General features: G+C 43.0%; 1 protein-coding gene across 1 annotated transcript; it reads left to right on the top strand.

The window, feature by feature from the left end:
- Positions 1 to 860: 860 nt before the first annotated feature.
- Positions 861 to 15003, top strand: zgc:113232 (uncharacterized protein LOC541546 homolog). The gene is made up of 26 exons (XM_060064938.1): positions 861 to 1208; positions 2741 to 2819; positions 3172 to 3237; positions 3883 to 4049; positions 4348 to 4464; positions 4644 to 4697; positions 5020 to 5073; positions 5262 to 5315; positions 5634 to 5687; positions 6187 to 6240; positions 6908 to 6961; positions 7107 to 7160; positions 7427 to 7480; positions 7906 to 7950; positions 8676 to 8729; positions 8862 to 8915; positions 9473 to 9526; positions 10497 to 10568; positions 10744 to 10779; positions 11582 to 11626; positions 11733 to 11765; positions 12085 to 12231; positions 12488 to 12664; positions 13188 to 13278; positions 13596 to 13673; positions 14120 to 15003. The coding sequence occupies exons 1-26, from the start codon at positions 1188 to 1190 to the stop codon at positions 14326 to 14328; spliced, it is 1977 nt and encodes a 658-aa protein (XP_059920921.1). The 5' UTR covers positions 861 to 1187; the 3' UTR covers positions 14329 to 15003.
- The last annotated feature ends 4608 nt before the right edge of the window (positions 15004 to 19611 follow it).

Here is a 19611-nt window from a genome sequence, read left to right as displayed (position 1 = left end):
TAATTAACTTCATTAAGGACAGACAACTCACATCTCTCAGATGATTGGCTGAGCCCCCAAGCAGGCCGGCTTGGAGTATAGAACTGTGGAATGTAGAACAGGAGTGAAAGAGCTGGCATAGTTTAACAACTGGGTCAAGAGGTCAATGGAGGTAGAGCGCCCTACTTTGATGCATACGTTAACACGTAGACATGTAATGTATGGGGATTATGATGGATGGCTAAATTATTACACCTATTAAAAATGTCTTGCTCTTACAAATTGAATCTTGAATTGTACTGCATTCCAACATTCCCTAGGATTTTATTGATTTAAATTGAAAAATGTGTTCATTTTTAGATAACTTATATATATTCAATATGGTCAGGTTTACTTCACTCTACAATAATTACAAAATTACAGTTCAAACACCTTCAGTGCGAAATTTATTTCAACTAAATTGTTCTGTCTATCTGGTAAGTGGGCGCCGCATAACCATATTAGACTGATACAGATTTAATAATTAAAAAAATAAATCAGAAGATTACACGGTTTATATACAGCATTCATTTGATTCCCAAATTAAGTCAGAGTTACTTTTTGAGCAAGAACATGTCTTCAGAACATGCAGTCCTTAAATTATAAGATAGATGAAATGCCTGAATGCCATTATATAAATATAATAATCAATGGACTCCCATCTTTCGTGGATACCTATTTGCATATTTTGATAAGCTTCTATGATAAGAAGTTTTTAGTGAGTTCTTCACTCCTTTAACTAAGTTCACATGAAAAATATATATCTTAATTGCTCTCTCTCTCTCTCTCTGTCTCTCTCTCTCTCCTGGTGATGTGGAGTGAGGAGTAGCTTCAGGTATTTCTCACCCTGACGAGGAGGAGAGGGAGAGAAAGAGAAAAAGAGAGAGAGGGAAAGGAGAAGAGGCAAGGAGAGCCTGTCAGATCCTGGGAACCTGGAGAAACACTTGAGGACCTGGAGAGAAACGAAAAGCGAGTGCGAGCGAGAGAGAGGGAAGAAAGGGGACAGGGAGGCCGTTGGAAGAGAATAAGGAGGGAGAATGCTGTAAAGTAACAGCCTGACTGAAGAAACTCTTTCACTCTGAGCTGTGTGTTTCATCAGGGCCTGTGCAGCCTGTTTCCCAGGTAGTCAGGCTTACTCGGCTGCTCTGACTGGATTCTACTGCAGCATCATGGTGGCCTCAGACATCCAGGTAGGAGAGAAATGGTGGAGGGCTACATTGGGCTTGGGTCATTTAACCCGGAGGGCTTGTTGGTGGCAGGTACATTAGTGGGTCGGGTTGGAAGTGTTGGAGTTGAGAGTGGTTTTGAATGGAGGTGGGGAATGCTCTGGGCAACTTTGGAGATCTTTAGTAGTGGATTTCTCTTTCACTCACCTCCACAAACATAATGATCCATATTATGATATATGTATCTATGTATTTTTTGGATTTTTACTAACGCTAAAATCATATGAAGAGTTTTTGATCAAAGACAGCGTTCCCCTGTCTGTCCTGGGGGACCAGAAGGTTAAGGTGGGGTTACCATCTCACCACTAGGGGGCGCCACCCTGGGAATATATACAGAGTTGAGTTTATGTGCTTGCACATGACGACAGACTGAGTACAGTGTATTATATATGACCCACTTTAACAATTGTACTTATTAAAAGGATATAAGTTCAGCAACATTAACTGAAACAAAATATTTTTAAATACATTAAATTAATTCCTTACCAGTTAAAAACAAAAGGACATATGCATAGTTTTTCATTTTTTTAAGCAACTGTATACTGTTTGTGATCATCGATAATTCATTAACAAACAAGACAATATCTCAACTCATTTACATTAAATCATCAAAGATTTATTGCTCAGAAACGCGCTTTTAATACATCACATAAAAATTTTCAGTATCACCGAGATTCACAGAAGCATATTCCCAAGTTGCAGAGATGAACCCTCAGACCTAATGATCAAACGTTATCTAAAGAAGGCCTCCAATTCATCCAAACCATCCCAATGACTTTATTCAAAGAACCAAGCACACCCGTGTCACTCCACTATTCTGGTGAGTGTGTGTGTGTGTGTGTGTGTGTGTGTGTGTGTGTGTGTGTGTGTGTGTGTGTGTGTGTGTGTGTGTGTGTGTGTGTGTGTGTGTGTGTGTGTGTGTGTGTGTGTGTGTGTATGTGTGTGTGTGTGTGAGTGTGTGTGTGTGTGTGTGTGTGTGTGTGTGTGTGCGTGTGTGTCTTTTGGATTATTCAACAGGCAGTGCTGGAATGTGAGATGAGTCTGAGAAGTGCCTTTGCCTTTGCTCTGAGGTCTGAGGCTCACAAAGAGCCCTCTGAGCTCAACCCCTCAGCTGTCACTGGCTTGCTGTAGACTCTGTCCTGAGTGACACCAGACCCCCACTGTGGGAGGAGCTACTGTCCCTCACTTGACGTCCCTGTATGAAATCTGATTTATGAATGCTCCCAGGTCATTTATTACAGGGCGTATCTTCCCTGATTTGATTGGGGAATCCATCTAACCTGTCACCTGTGATGGAAATGGAACAGTTCTCAATGAGGGAGGGAGGGAGCAGAGAGGGAGCATGAGTTTTTTGTGTTACTCTCTGAAATAGCAGGATTGACAGGTAGAGTAACGCTAACCCTATAGGACCAATAAATAAAAAAAATAATAAAAAACCTCAAATAGATGGCGCTGATTGTGGTTCACGTCTGTGCTGTTTTCTGTGTGTGTTTCAGGTGGCGGTTGTGTGGTTGTGTTTCCTGTTGAGGGCCGTCTCGTGTCAGGGCCAGGAGGAATACTCTGGCTACCACTCAGGTCAGTCACGTCATGATTTACAATATGCAGATAAAGGCTTTTAAATCAACCTTACCCTTAAGCAAGCATTAAAGCAGCGCTATGCAACTTCTTCACCGCAGCCGCCGCTGTTGATCAACCATTTTCTCCACACACCATATTGATTTAGAGAGACATTACGTCTGGCTTGAATTAAATATGGACGGTTGGGTTCTTATTCTCTGCAGACACATCACTTCAAACACACATTTTAAACAAAATTGGTGACTGCAGTGAAAAAGGTAGAGGTAATAAACATAAATAAGGGAAACAGGTCATTCCCCTAACAGGAATACTGCTCACAATAGATGATTGTCTGATGCTTGATGTCCAGGTGAAGACCACACGTACGAGGGGTCGTTGGTGGACCACTATGAGAACTCAGCTTATCCACAACCAGGTCAGGAGGGCTTCAGTGAAACTAAGTTTTTAATGCTAGGATTGTAGATAACATTAGCATTGCACCTATTGATGTATTTTGGATTTCAGGAATATAATGTTATGCGTTCAGGTTCCACGATCGTAATCTTTGTGCACAATTTAGTTGTTTCTGAAATTCTCCTTGTATTGCCAATTGTTCTCTGTATAAATATAATTTTAGATATCATGTGGTATATAGTAACAAATTTTACCTTGAATAAAGTATTGTACATTACTGAGTGTCGTAAGAGGATGGGATCAGTCAAGGGGGGAATTCCTGTGAGATAATTACAGCTTTGTTGGCTTTGACTTGGCTTTGACTATACAATGATATGAAAGCATCTGCTGAATTACTTTATGATTAACATTTTAATTGCCATTGGACTGGATTCCCCCAAACAAAAACAAGTGAACATTTAAAAAAAAAAGATTATAGAATGAAGAATGAATGAATGAATGAATGAATGAATGAATGAATGAATGACTGAGTGAATAAATACACAAGGTGTAGTAGATATAATACTGTGGAGGAGCTGAGGCTCCTGTATGAGCAGTATAGAGCTGCGCATGGACCATGTCTCTTCCTCTCCACAACACCCTCTGCTGTCCCCCTGCCCCCGACCAGAGTACCCCCCCGAGCCCACCCCCGGGTACGGGGAGGAGCAGCACCCTGACCAGGACCCCTACGGCCAGGGGCCCGACCAGGTCACCATGATCACAGAGGACAGCTACCCCTACGCCACCACCAGCCAGCCCTACTACGCCAAGGAGGACCACACCATCAGCACACGGGTGCGTACACACACACACACACACGGACACCGACATACACATACACACACACACACACACACACACACACACACACGTCACACACACACACACACACACACACACACACACACACACACACACGTCACACATACACAAAAACACCAATACTGCTTAAGTTATAACATGAGCAGACCCATGCCACATAGAGACAGACACACACAAACACATGAATACTGCGCCTACACACACACACTGCACAGTAATTATACTTGAGTTACACTTGGAGTGGAGGATGGTAACCATGGTGCTGCTGCAGGTCCCGTACGGGCCCGGGGGGGACTCGTCTGAGGAGGCGGGCCTGGTGGACGAGAAGCCAACCGACTGTGACTGTGAACCGGGACAGCCTGGCTTTGCTGGCTTCGCAGGACCCAAGGTGAACCACGACTTACTATCTGTCTGTCGGTCTGTCCCTCCGTCCGTCCGTCTGTCTGTCTGTCTGTCTGTATCCGTCTGTCTGTCCATCTGTCCGTCCGTCTGCATGTCTGCATCTACCTGTCTGTCTGCATGTCCTTGTATTTGTGATGGGTGTAACCTTTTGTCTGACCTACGCAGGGCTCCAAAGGCTTGCAGGGTAAGACTGGTTCTCCAGGACCGCAGGGCAGAGAGGTGAGCTCCCATCCAATCCCATCCGTCATATCATGTGTTCGCCCGGTATTTGGATAAGTTAACTAAAAAATGATTGGTGCTTCATCACTTATTTTTAGATATATTCACGCAATAGGCCTTAATCACCACATCTTGGTTCTGAACACTTGCAGGCTGATCACCATAATTTGTGTGTGTGTCTGCATGTTGGGATATGTGTGTTTTTGTACTTGTGCACGTTTGTGTGTGCGTGTGTGTGTGTGCGTGTGCGTGTGCGTGTGCGTGTGTGTGTGTGTGTGTGTGTGTGTGTGTGTGTGTGTGTGTGTGTTACTCTTGTTCTCAGGGATATAGAGGATTTAAAGGTGTTCGGGGAAGAGGTGGAGATGTTGGACCAGTGGTGAGGAACCTTTAGTCATAATATTTATTTTATTATTGTATATATTTATATATATTACATTTAATTATTATATCATATGCTTTTTATTTCATAGCATGATATGAGTATATACTGTTCATAGTAATCCAGATGCAATGACCTGATTCTGAAGTACCAATTAATTTGACCTTTGACCTTTACCACGGCAGGGTGACCCTGGGCTGGATGGGGAGGAGGGGGCGTCTGGTTTCTCTGGATCGTTGGTGAGTTTATCACCAGTCCATGTAGATCTCTGAAACATAGTTGCTTTCTTTTATGGTGGTTATATTTTGTAAATAACGTTTTTTCTATAATAATAGATCTAATGAGTAATAATTTATTTGCCATTTAGAACAGCTGACTATCATTTTATACAGATAAAGCTCTGGTGAATAGTACCGGGCAAGAAAAACAATACTTCTTAATGACCCGTGGAGGGCAGCCTTTGCCTCCTCAATTGTTTACAAAATGTATTATTTTTCTGCGTATTGTTAACTTCAAACAGCTCATAGATTTATTCACTATCTCCTTCCTGATGACAGGGAGAGCCAGGTCTACCAGGAGACCCAGGGGACTTCGGGGTGCTGGGTGAAAAGGTAAAGCAATCTGAATAACACTTGACCATCAGAGCTAGGAGCAACCTCTGAAAACAGAATGCCAGCACAGGCATTCACCCACACATGCCACAGACACACAGAAGACGAAAGTTGGGGGATAAATAGATGTATCCTGTATAATTCATATCCTAGAGCAGGTAGAATGAGGGACGCCCTATGAAAACAACTGGGCTAACATCCCATTCACTGACTGTATACATTAGAGTTTGTCCCCCCCCCCTGTATAGCGTCCTCTCAAGCAGACTCTGATATAAACAAAAACAGACATTCCATTGGAATATTGCCATGCATATACAGTACAAACTTTGTCAAGAAGAATGACATAATGAGATTATATGTATCTTGTGTTTTTCATGGCTCAGAACTTCCCTGTTATTTTACGGTGCATTTGATAACTTTCACTCTTGAATCATCAATGCTTGTCAGTCCGCACGCCAGAGGATGTATCAAACGCTATGTGTTGTTATCTGGTCCACAGGGTGCCGTGGGTATGGAAGGACCACGTGGCGGAGTGGGTGACCGCGGAGCCACGGTAGGAAACTAAAGGCTCCACTGTGGCATCGCTAAGACCAGTGTTTACCTGAACTGAAAGGGGATAGAATCCCCCTCCGTATCTGTCTCATGCTCCCCCTGTCTGCTTGGTCAGGCCTGGTCATTACCTGGAAGACCCCGCAGAGGCCTGGGGACAAAGGGGGGAGTCCAAGATTAGCAGGAGCTATGGTCATAGAGTGGGTGTCTCATTAATGGGATCTTTTAAGGGATTTTGATCCACCAAACGCCAAACGCTTATTTCGTTGGGAGGCCACCTGCAATCGACAAATAATGAGGTGAAGTACCCACAAGTCTCTGATCCATCAGTCCTTCTATAAGAGCAGAACTTCTGGGGGAAGACAACGCAGGGCCTGTGCTGGAAACCACCTGCTGGCCATATTTGTGTTTGCAAATGATGCGTTTACATACATTTATGATTCAAACAAATAGGAACCGAAAGAGGAACTTCCCATTCAGCCAGATGGTGCTCGTCTGCCATCAGTCTTTAAATGTTTGGCCTAACCTAGAGACCTATGTGTGATTATTATTCTAATGTTACACGATAGTAAGTGCACAATGTTTTAGTACACGTGACATGTGCGTGTCAAGTGTTATTTAGTGTATTTTTCCTGTAAGCACAATGTAAGTTGTAAGATGTCTTTCTTCAGGGTTCCCATGGAGACACTGGACTCCCTGGTCCAAAAGGGGGTAAAGGTTTCAAGGTAAATGCTACTCAACTACTCTAAACCGCACTATGCTACACTACGGACACAAACACGCGCATACACACGCACGCATCTACAAATGCAACCGCACATACTCAAACATAGTCTTGAACCTGCTGTCGTTGTGTGTGTGTCTCTGCAGGGACAACAAGGAGAAGAGGGGAAGCAAGGCACGGAAGGGCAACAGGGAAAGAAGGTACTGGGATGATGTCAACATCAACAACAGCAACAACAACAGCAACAAAGTGAAACCGTCAATTGGACTTTGTCTAAAAATGCTAAATGTTTCCATGCCTTAAATTGCACCAATCCAGTGGTTATAAATTGATTTTGGAGTCTTCTGTTGGTTTACTGAAGGCTGGAGTCAGATGATGTCACATCCAAACTCGGAGTTACAGACTGACCCCGAGACACAATGAGTCATCTTCCTTTTCTTCCTCTTCTTCTTCTGTGGTTCTGCAGGGTCAGACAGGAGCGCCAGGCTTCTCTGGGGACTTTGGGGAGAGAGGCTACATCGTAAGACCGCCTTTCACCTCTACATATCCTCCACACACAGACACAAACACACTCACACATCATTCTTTCATCTCCTTTTTAGATTTTAGATCCCCAATGTCCAAAGTATACTTGAAGGCATCCTTGAGCAAGAAGACCGTACCTCTTCATAGCCATTAATGACACGTGTCTGAATTCACAGGGAGTAACTATTGATGAAAGGGAACACTCAGAAAAATGAAATTGAGAGACAGTGAAAAGTAATTACATTTTGTTAGAATGTATTCTTTATTCATTTTCGTTGTCTCCGTGCACACCTTCCCTCTGTCGTTCCGTTGACTTAACTTCAACTTCAACTTAACTTCATCTCAACCTGCACCACCACCCACCAAGACCACCATCATCTTCACTCTACTGACAATTCTACTCCTGTCTCATGTTCGCAGGGTTATCCTGGGCAAGCGGGAGGAAGAGGAGAGCTCGGTTTGAAGGTACGCACACACTCAGACCTAGTCTGTGTAAGGAACTCCGAAAATCCTGCCTTCAGTTCGGTACACAGACCCACAGCACATTTAGTTGACATTCAAAATCCAAGTTGCATGAGACCGGCAATGGAAAAAAACATATAATTACCGTAGTAGAGTATAAATAAATGCTACATAATGTATCATTAATGTCAAACATACAATGGAATACAACCAGCACAGTTCATTTCTATAGTCTTACACATTAACCAGTATGCTACGCTAATGCTAACGCTAACACACAAGTGTAACTGCTGGCTGTGGTGAGGAAGTGGAGATGCAGGAAAAGCAGACACCAAAGAGTCTAGTGATGTCTCACAGAGCAAAGGTACAGCTCACTAATGCAGAGACAAGATGGAGGATGGATAAGCACAGATAAGCACAGTTCAAAGGGAGGTAAAGTTAGGTTATCCTTCTTCGTCATTTCAGTCCTCTGCATACGAGTCCTTCAACTCATTACAGTGCGCCAACAAGCAATTCAAACCTATATTACAATATAGGCCTCGAGCAGTAATGGAAAAGGGACCTTTGATATGACATTTAAAGGACAAGCAATACTGACGACTGCAAAAGGTGAAACCCAAAATCAAAGAGAGTAAACAGACCATAATAATGAGATAATATGAGATGAGATAATGAGATAATATGACCTTGTGATAATCTGGGGATCTATTGTGTCATGTGACCCCCAGGGCACTAAAGGTCAGGACGGGTTGCCAGGCAGTGACGGAGAGCCCGGCGAGGATGTGGGTAGACAAAAAAAAACAGGAACCCCAGAGATCTTATCTCCCATTGGATAAAAACGAATCATGAACTTCCCCCCACACAGTTTGAACAGTTTGTAATAATCTCTGTGATGGTTTGTTGAATCATTTCAGGGCCTGATTGGAGTCCCAGGGTTGGCAGGAGAGCCTGGTCAATTTGGTCCCAAGGTATAGTGCACCACACAATCATAGAGGCTAGTGCATTATGGGAAATTGTGTTATTCTGAATGTAGTCCAGTATGTTCAGCCACAGATGATTCAGCGGTCAACAGTATCGTTTTAATTCATAGTGTAGTAGTGAAGTGTTTTCTGTTTCTTGTTCAGTTTTATACTAAACAGAACACGCCAGAAGCACATGGACGTAAATAGGAATAAACTGTTAGGGGACTGCTTAGTCCCATATTCTTCTCCTTCTCCCTGATTTCCTCAGAAATGAAAAGACTGATTAGCTGAATGTATACAAATTCTCAGAATATGAATGAACCTAATAAGCATAATTGCTCATACTGAATCAACATTATCTTATTTGCATTTAAATCCTTAGTATTTCAAAAAAAGTCTTGGTATCAACGTTTTTTACTTAAGTCTTCCTATATTCGACATCTCTGTGTAAAAAATGAATGCTGTTGAAGTTGGATAAATAGTAAGTCAGTATGGTGTAAGGAATAAGTTATAAATAACCTTAATTGTGCTTTGTGGATGATGACATTGCTCTCCTCCTCCAGGGCAGCAAGGGAGACGTTGGCTTGAGGGGACCCCGAGGGAGAGTGGGACTTGTGGTGAGTACACCAGAATCCCCCTGCAAGTACCCTCACTCACTTCAACCAGCTAACCCCAAACTAGTACCACCAATCCCATGAACCCTGACCCCTAACTAGTTCCACCAAGAATTGTAGCCCATTTCTCTTCTAATGCTATCACATCACCTGACCCATGACCCCTTACAACCGCCGGGCCCCGCGTCAGGGACCACAGAGCCAACATCGCTCTGTAGACCCAGCCATGGGGTTAATAAAATGAGACGGGTTAGGGTTTGTCTTGGTCTTTCACAGTGGCTCCCAAAGCTAACCTGTCCATTGAAAGCTCCTGCAGCAGCTCGACGGGACTCCTAAAAAGCCCTCGGAAGACCGCTAAACCTGTACTCGTGTATATAAAGTAAGTTCTAGAAAAACAACGCAATAAAACCAACTGGAGAGGAAAAATCAAGTCAAAATAAATCCAGCAAAGCTTTGAAACGAAAAAGAAAGAGGGTAGAACATCGACCCTCCTTAACATCTCCCTATGCTCATAGCCTGCTCCACTCTCTTCTACCCTCCCTGTTTCTCTGTCTTACATTTTCTAACCTTGTCTTTTAACCTGATTCCCATCACCTTATAAACTTCTTGTGTCTTTCTAAGAATGTGGTGTCTCTGCAAACACATCGTGCTTTTATGAACCTGTGGTGTGTCTGTAAATACATCGTGTCTTTATAAACCTGTGGTGTCTCTGTAAACACATTGTGTCTTTATAAACCTGTGGTGTCTCTGTAAACACATTGTGTCTTTATAAACCTGTGGTGTCTCTGTAAACACATTGTGTCTTTATAAACCTGTGGTGTGTCTGTAAACACATTGTGTCTTTATAAACCTGTGGTGTGTCTGTAAACACATTGTGTCTTTAGAAACCTGTGGTGTGTCTGTAAACACATTGTGTCTTTAGAAACTTGTTGTGTCTCTATTAACGTTCAGCGTCTCTTTAAACCTTTACCAGGGGTCACAAGGAGAGCAGGGAGACGCCGGTGTTCCAGGAAAACATGGACCCAAGGGACTCCAAGGCCAGCCTGTGTGTAAACGTCCACCTTCATCCTACATCAGCGATGAAGTCTTAAGTTAGGCTTCAAGGGATCACAGTGGGAAGGAATACCTCTTCTGGGTTCCTCCTCAATGTATCGTCTCTGTTCCGACCGCGTTTTGGGGCAGTTTTTACATGCTCAGATGTCTTTTCCTTTGTGTTGCAGGGGGCCAAAGGTGAGCTCGGGACCGACGGCGAGAAGGTAAGGTCTTAGGATGTTGTGAGGGGACTTAGGCGGCCATGAGTGTTTGGTTCAAGGGACACTAGCAGGACAATAACATGAGCGAAGAACAAAAAAAGTCTCCTCCATTAAACCAAGTGATTGAGAGAGACTGAGAGATTGAACATCATGTGACTCAGCATGTCCACCCTTATCGGTGGTCTGTTGTTGTTCTGTAGTACAATTTAACGTTTTACTCATTCCACCCGTTGCCTCTCTGTTCATTCTATTGAGTCCATGGGCCTGTCTCCTTCAGCGTTCCCATCTGTACTTGTGTGCTTGTGGACTTTTGAGACACTTATTGTTTGGCCCACAGCACACTTTTGTGTACTGTGGCATCATCAGTCCCTGCCCAAATAGTGGTCCATTCATGTCTGCCTCTAACCCAGTGCACTCCAAATGCCCGGATGTGTTCTCACATTTTATCGAGGATGAATCAGGAGGGGACTTTTGTAGGAATTTGTAGTTTCCCAGAATGCATTTTGCAACAACGAGTGGCACTGCGTCCTCCCGTCCTCTGGAGTTTGTAGTCCCGAGTCGTACCTCACAAGTCCTAACTTGGTGCACTTGCTATTGAGAAAGGCCCCGTGTTTGGTGACTAAGTGTAGGTTTAGATTAGATTGAGGCAGCTGTTGGGGATTTGGTGAAAAGATTAGGTCAGGTTGCACCCAATACAATTATACTGTGATATTATAGTCAAGATTGTGTTCCTGTAAGAAATGAACTCAAGACAACTTCTGTTTCCCCTCTACTGTTCTGCATGTTGGGCTTTCCTTTTCTACAGGGCAATACTGGCAAGAAGGGAATCAAGGGTGGGAAAGGAGCGAAGGTAATTACGTATTTTCCATCAGAAGATCCAGTTATTTGTGCGGACCTCACTTCCTCCTTGACCTGCACTGTAACTTGATGACCGTTTCCTGGTTCCTTTGTTGCAGGGGGGCAAAGGCAGTCGTGGGGATAAGGGACAGGTAATACAAACACACACACACACACACACACACACACACAATTAACACACAAACCAACCAAACCAAACGAATGATAAACTGTATCTTGATATCAACATGTTTTCTTCATTACAAAATTAGATATATTATAATATAATGTTAACTTTTAAAGAACCAGATGTTTTTAAACAAGAACCAAATATTTATATTTCATACCACCTGCAATGGCTGAGAAGTCAGTTCATTATGATGCTACGCACTTTGGAAGACATTTTTATCAGTAGCCTGTTCCTTCAGGTGAGTTAAGTTAAGTTAATTTTCATTCTCACGGTCTCCCCAGCGTGCAGAGAAAGGTTCCTTGGGTCCGGACGGCGTACCTGGACCCGTTGGACCCCCCGGGATCCCAGGGTCCAGAGGGGATCTGGGACCCTCAGGCGACCTGGGGGTCAAAGGTCGAGCAGGACCCAAGGGAGTGGCCGGTCCAGCTGTGAGGAACTGCTGTTTGTTATTTCCATGACTGTTTAAGAGCCTGAATAAGAGGAGGCTGTAAATACATAAATATAACACACACACGCACACACACACACACACACACACACACACACACACACACACACACACACACACACACACACACACACACACACACACACACACACACACACACACTCACACACACACACACACACACACACAGACTGTGGGGTAGATGAGTCTGACAGGAGCTTCCTCCTACCCGGCAGGGCCCTGGTCTGACTGACGAGCAGGTCTTGCAGCTGTGCAGGGGTGTGGTGACGGCCCAGATCTCCCAGTACGCCTCCTCCATCAGGGGCAAGTGCTCCCAAGGGTGTCCCATCAACAACAGAACCCTCATCGGACCCCCGGGGGCCGGGGGCCCGTCTGGATCACCGGGGAAAACTGTGAGTCAAACAGCTGTGATTTTAGGGCAGAGGTATCTGAGCTGAACCCTTGGACCAGGGTTGAGTGATGGAATACCGAGAAACAGAGTTTAACATCCTTGTTTGGACTACAGCAGAAATCAAAGTTTTTAAACAAAATCTTAAAACAAACTTTTCAGCGAACTATCTTCTTGTTGAATACTGTGATCTACTCTATTCATATTCTATATATGTTTTTCACTACTTTCAAAGCTGTATACTTTCTAAATCTGTTATAAATAAAGCTTGATTGATTTATGAAAATAAAGTCTTATTCCACCTAGGTAACTAGGTTTGAGAGCCTAGTTCATCAACCACAAGTACATTTTCTGTCAGTACATGAGTCAACGATACAGGAGCCGCCTCTTGCTTCCTGCTATATAAGCTTACTGAATCTTTTCAGATATGTTTCACAGACATATATCTGAATCCAAACTGAGAAACCCATTTCCTTGTGTTTGTATTTACCGACCTTTGATGCCCTTCTGCTCTCTCCGTCCCCCAGGGCAAGTCAGGGAAGGCTGGAGCCAAGGGAGCCCGGGGCCCCCAGGGAGACCGGGGACTGGGGGGTCAGAAAGGAGGGGAGGGGGAAAGAGGTACGGCCCAACCTGGAGACTCCCTGATGATGACACTCCTGTCTCCATGCTCTCCTCCTTGTGAAGGCAGCGTAGCGACTGCACAGGATGCTTAACTCCACACTATAGTTGCTATAGTAGAATATTATAGTAGAATAGTAGCAATAAAATCAAATACATGAAAAACATTAACAAATCTAGTTTTGGGATAAAAATGTCTGCGAAATGACTCAATGTGTAGGTAATTCCAAATACACTAGGATGAATCGATCTTGGAAAAGAAGTATGTCTTAATTCTCAGATATTATTTTGTAACCTGAGTGTTTTTGTCGTAATAGGTTCAAAGGGACCCAAAGGATCCGTGGGGGTCACTGGTAAAGGCCTTCCAGGACATGATGGACCCCAGGGCCAAACAGGTAGGACCGGTTGTCATGGCTCCTTGGATAGCACCAGCAGCTGGACGCTGTAATATTGTGTTGAGCACAGCTATATTGTAGTGTTCAGTTTCCAGTGTGAGTGACAAGATAAATGCAAGGTGGGGTGGTTGTTCTGTAACGAATATCAAAGTGGTACGTCTGCCATACACCACCGACCATCAACACCATGCCTACTGGCATATGCACACCCAGAGAAATCCCAAGGCTGTTGGGCAGAGAGCGGGTCTCCTTAAGAGTCTATGCGCAGAAGAACTTATGTACGTTGTATTCCATAGCTGCTGAAAAACAGCAGGCCTGTTATGAATAAAGATACAGCTCCCATGGCAAACAAACAGTTATTTTTTTGCCATGGTTTGTTTTTGTTTCATGAATGGAAACTTGTCATAAACAGAGTCATAAATCATTCCCTGTTCACGCTGTTCCAGGATTTCCGGGTCACCCTGGAGAACCCAAGATCGGCATGGACGGCCCCCGGGGCTCCAGGGGATTCCCCGGCCCGGTGGGTCCACCTGGAGGCCTGGGACAGGCAGGAGTGTCTGGGTTCTGCGAGGCACGTGACTGCAGCATCCATGCACCAGTGATGCGCAAAGAGCAGGGGCTGGTGAAGAGAGGACCCCACAGCAGTAAGATGTAGCCCCCCAGCCCCCCTGTGGAGCATGCCTAGCCCTGCATTGGTCACCCTGAGAACCTCCTCATAACCGTATTCTTATGGTTTGTTTTCTTGGAAGGCCGGTTGATTTACCTTGCCCTTAGGTTTGGATAGATACATACCCATAAGGACCAGCATTATGGGAGCAGCCTGTTTCAAGGCCTTGTTCAATTCAGTTCTCTGGTTGAGATGGGGCCAAGAATAGTGCCCTCTGTTGGGCTGAGACATGGACTCAATCCAGAGAGGAAGCCAAAAAAAGGACAAATCATAACAGATCAAGAATGTGGACATTAAACACTCTTAACTCTTTTTTTCTTAATTCATAAAGACTCTTCTCCCATTTTCATGTCAGAGGGTCCTAATAATATGAATTCATAATTTAGATTTTTTTTAACTGAAAATAAAAAATGCAATGTAAATATGATTGTAATGTATTTGAAATACAGTATATGTATGTATGTGTTCTAAAATTTCCTCTCCTACTTTTTTCTTAATGAGGCTTACGTTGATTAGTTGACAAGAGTAAGACAAATGCTAATATAATGCATAATATGATAAAAATATCACATTTAGGATATAATTTGGTGTTTTGTGTAGAGAAGAGGACTTTGAAGCCATTTTCATATTGTTATTACAAAATAAAAGTATACTCAAGGTCAAGTCATGAGTCACAATAAATGTATCACCCAAGTGGGCCAGTCTTGTCTCTCCTTAATAGTCAGGTCAGCTCTAATTCTCAATTACAGTCTCAAAGGTTTTCAAATAATAAAAGATAAAAGAAGAAAAGAGAAAGCAGAAAAAAGGCAGTGCACGCCTTTGAACAAACGTTATGCAACGTAAAACAAAATGTGGCTTACAAAATCACTAACAAATGTAAATTCACACTTTGAAACATAAGTTTGCATAACAGCACCATACCAAACAGTCTACTCTCATTGCAGTCCTTGGAAGTTAATTCTGACTATATATACTGTTATCTTCCAAAGCACATGCCACATCTCATGAAGTGGTGGTGCTCCACTTTGTTGGAGAATCTCCATACTGAAGGGTATAGTTCTTCTGAAGCAGATGTGCTGTGTATTCCAATATTAACACAACTGTAACAATGACCTACAAAAACTATTCGTGTGCGTGTATGTCTGTGTGTGTGTGTGTGTGTGTGTTTGTGTGCAGTCATGGCAGACGTTTTGCTAATTTCACGGAGGAGGGCAGAGAGATGGCAAGAGGAACTCTACCACATATCTTCCGTATCCCGAGGAAGCGCAAACTGTCCGAAATGGAGGACACATAATATTTGTCTTTCCTTTATTTCTTTATTTTTCATTGGTTTGTTTGAAGAGGAGAGCAGAAAGTAAAATTGATAATAATGGATACCAATTCCAGAAACATATTATTTGAATCGAAATGAAATCATATATTGCTGGTCATTAAGCAGTGAGCACACAATATACACCCTAAGAAAGTAAAATGCAGACTTCACATTTAAGAAAGACTAGTTAATTTCAAAATCAACATAAGTTGAGCCTCTTTTTTTTCACGTGAATTGGGATTCTCACTGTTGGCGACAACCTGATTAAAATCAATACAACAAGAACGCATTGATCAAAAGAGCGCTTGTTGTGTAGTAGACCAACTTCGGAAAAATGCAGTTCCACCGTAGAGACGCTAGAGGTCAGCAATACTCCCCGTCGCGGAATGGCGTCGGTTAGGAAAAATTGAGTTGAATTCATTTTAAACAGCGCTGTCTTTTTCTATGTTCGAAAGGACGCACATTTTCATCTCTCCTTGACCCAATGACATTCTCCCGGTCTCCTTGGTTTACGGAGTTAGGATGTAGCTGAATGGCGCAGTCTGTGACTTTGTCTGAGAGCCAGGTCTCGGTGAAGATTAGAGCACAACACTCTTACTTCGCGATGAGTTGTAATCCTGGCCCTTAGCTCGTCCAGCTTGTTTTCCAGAGACCGCACGTTAGCTAGCAAGAGGCTGGGTAGCCGTGGTCGGCTAGCGCGGGCTTTAAGCCTAGCATGTAGCCCCCCCCCCCCCCCCCCTCGTAACTATCATTAACCAGCTACTAACCAGTTACTACCGTAACTAACATTAACCAGCGAGTGAGCAAACTGAGAGATCCACTATGGTGAGGAAGAGTCTAATCAAGAGACAGGAGGGAGAACAGGAGGCCCTGGTGACTCCTCGTCGCCCCCAGGAGAACAGCGTCTGGCACAGGTGAGGAAGGAGAAGACACGCACACCAAACGCACACGCACACTTTGAGTCTGCAGACACACATTTGTATTCTGTAAAAACTTGTGGTTGTAGGGTGAATTGCCCTTATGTGGGACACTTTTTGCAATTTAAATTTATGTGCGATATTACCAAACTAAGCCACTACATTTGACCCACACCGGAAACTATTCGGAAATCCCCAAGATGTTGGCTACTGAAAACAGAAAAGAATATTCAGGTATCATACTCAGAGAAGAAATTTCACATATATTAGTGCTCCATGTGCAAAATTGGTCAAGAAAATGCGTTTGCTCTAATCTGGGACAGTCATTATTAGGAATGAAAAAGACAATATCACCTTAATTTAAATGTATCTCCTCATGAATATTCATGTCAAATGTACATACACATGCTTTGTGATACCAATTACTACAATACATTCATATATATATAAATTAATTATGCATGCGGGTGATGTGTGAGTGACTAAAAGCCTTTGTCCTGGCTAGATAGCTTGATTTTAGTGTGACTAAAAGCTCGTGCTTTAACATAGCTAGTCCACTAAACTAGATTAACTGGCCCACACTGTAAAAAATGGCTGTGAAATTTACATAAAAACGATGTAAAATCCCTACAGAAGAGTATAGTAAACCCAAAAATATATATTTTTAATTTAAATCACAGTGAACTTTTGTAAAGTATTAAACAAAATGTTTTTGTTATATTTACAATGACAATATGTGATTATAATCAAATTTATTTGTTAAAACTACAAATATTGGTAACAAAAACAGCGAAATACCTGCTCCACTGTTAATTTGACATGCAAATATTGTAAAAAATACAGTTTTAGCCAGTTGATTTAAAAATACAAAACATATATGGAATCATATATACAAGTCTATGCTGTACTTTTAACATGATCTTGATGAAACTATGCAAATTGAGATAGGCCTAATAAAAATTCTCACAAAAAACAGTTGATATGTAGCAGGCTAAAGACCAACAGATTGATAACTCTATAAAAATGATCACCTGCGTCTTTTGTAGAAAGATATTGGTTACATTAAGAGGCTATGTACTACATTGCAGAGTGCATAGGAATGAGCCTCGTTGTCTTTTCAAATGTGTTGGCGCCAACTGTAGTCAAACATTTACCACTTAAAATGCAGCTTTCAAGGGGCATTTTTATCGCGTGCACAATGCACATGAACCGCAAGCCACTCCTAGAGCTGTTGTTGCAGATTTAAAATGCGCAGTTTCATTATGTGCCCGCCATTTTCACACAGTGAAAGAGCTAGTGTCTCACTTAAATGATCATATTGGAGAGGGCAGGTCTGTGTCATGTCCAGTAAGTGGTTGTGAGCACATGTTTACAAAAAAGTCATCATTTACTTCTCACATGTGTAGGAAGCATAAAGCATGCTCCCCTGATGGTATTGATGACATGTACAGGGAAACTCGCCCTCAGCCCCCAAATTTCATTGCCAGTACAGATGATTCAGAAAACACACATGATGCTATGCCAACAGCCAGTGCTGCCAGTGATATGCCAGAGATTGATAGTCATTCTTATCTCAGAAACATGTGTCTATTTTACCTTAAACTGCAAGGACAGCTGCTTGTACCTGGCTCTACTATACAGACTATTGTAGAGGAAATGCAAAATGTGCAGTATTATTATATATTTACCCTAAGCTCCGCCGCAAATAAGAGGAATTTGGATGCGAGTCCGCAGCCAAGACTGGTGGGAGAGAGTGGTCTTACGGGAATTTAGTGACCAGGAATCCTCGAAGGTCCAATTGCGAACTACTGCAGCTGCCATCTCTCTAAGTTAAGAAGTATTTTAACGTTCAGCCTGCAAAAGTACTAGTAGTAGCCTACTCATTTACAGTTATCTCGGACGCGCGCGGACACTACGATACGCAAACACGTCATTAATAAACACCCATGTCCCGTCGTCTAGCAACCGGACACGCTTACCGGACTACTTTTACGGAGTGATAACAAAGACGTGAATCAGGCAATAAATCCACTTTCCTTGACAGCGGTGAAGTTCGGTGTGCTTAAAAGTACCGACGGAGCTCAGTGGACCAATTGCGAACTACTGCGGCTGCTCTAAGTTAAACCCCAATCTATTCGGAATAAGTGTGTACATGGCGATTAAAACGGACTACACCACCTCTTCTATTCGGCATAGAATCTATGCCGAACAGATAATTGTATTCCGAATGAGGCGTATGCATGATCATTTTCTGTTCCGCATAGAAATCTATTAGGAACAGATGTGTCCATGTAAACGCGGCAAAATGGATATATATTGCACAATATATATATATATATGGTGGAGGTGATAATAACTGACATCTCCCGGCTCTGCCCGTCCACAGGGTGTTGTTTACAGCTATGAAAAGTAGTACACGGGTGCAGCAGCTGGGCTACCACGCTGCCTTACAGTTCGTTCATTTCATGATACATGTAATTGTCGTGCCATTTGGGTGTGCACATGAATATGCGAAAATAGTGCAACCGACGGTGTTAGCAAATGGATTATTTCCGAAATCAATGGATTATTTTGGCGATGGATTAGAAATTATCAAGAGCATGGAGCGAGCTAGTCTGCAAACAAGACAATCTTCAAACAGTGAGTGTACTAATTTCTCTGTTTCTCTAGTACTAGAAGCTAAGTTTACCTCTCGTTCCTCTGCCTGGCAAGCGCGTTTCTGCGCTCTTTCTCTGCGCATAAGAGCAGCGCCCGGGTCAGATTTGACAGGTCTGTCCGTGTCTCCAGCACTATAGCCACTAAAATTAAAAATTGTTGGCACAGCATCTGGCTTCAGGCGATTGGTGGGACAGCAAAAGCTCCCTCTTCAATGTAATCAGCCTCTATAAAGTGGTCGCTACATACTCTCTGACCTGATCCCATTCGGCGGCTGAGGCGTTTCAATGCAGCTAACCATCTTTGGAGCAGTTTAGGCTTCTTGACAGGAATGACATGGAAATTAACTATTTTACCACTCTCTTCTACCCGATAATATTTGTTTGA

This window comes from Gadus macrocephalus, chromosome 11 (genome assembly GCF_031168955.1).
Source record: "Gadus macrocephalus chromosome 11, ASM3116895v1".
Lineage (NCBI taxonomy): Eukaryota > Metazoa > Chordata > Actinopteri > Gadiformes > Gadidae > Gadus > Gadus macrocephalus.
Note: the sequence above shows the minus strand (reverse complement) of the source record. Positions and strands in the feature narration are given on the sequence as shown.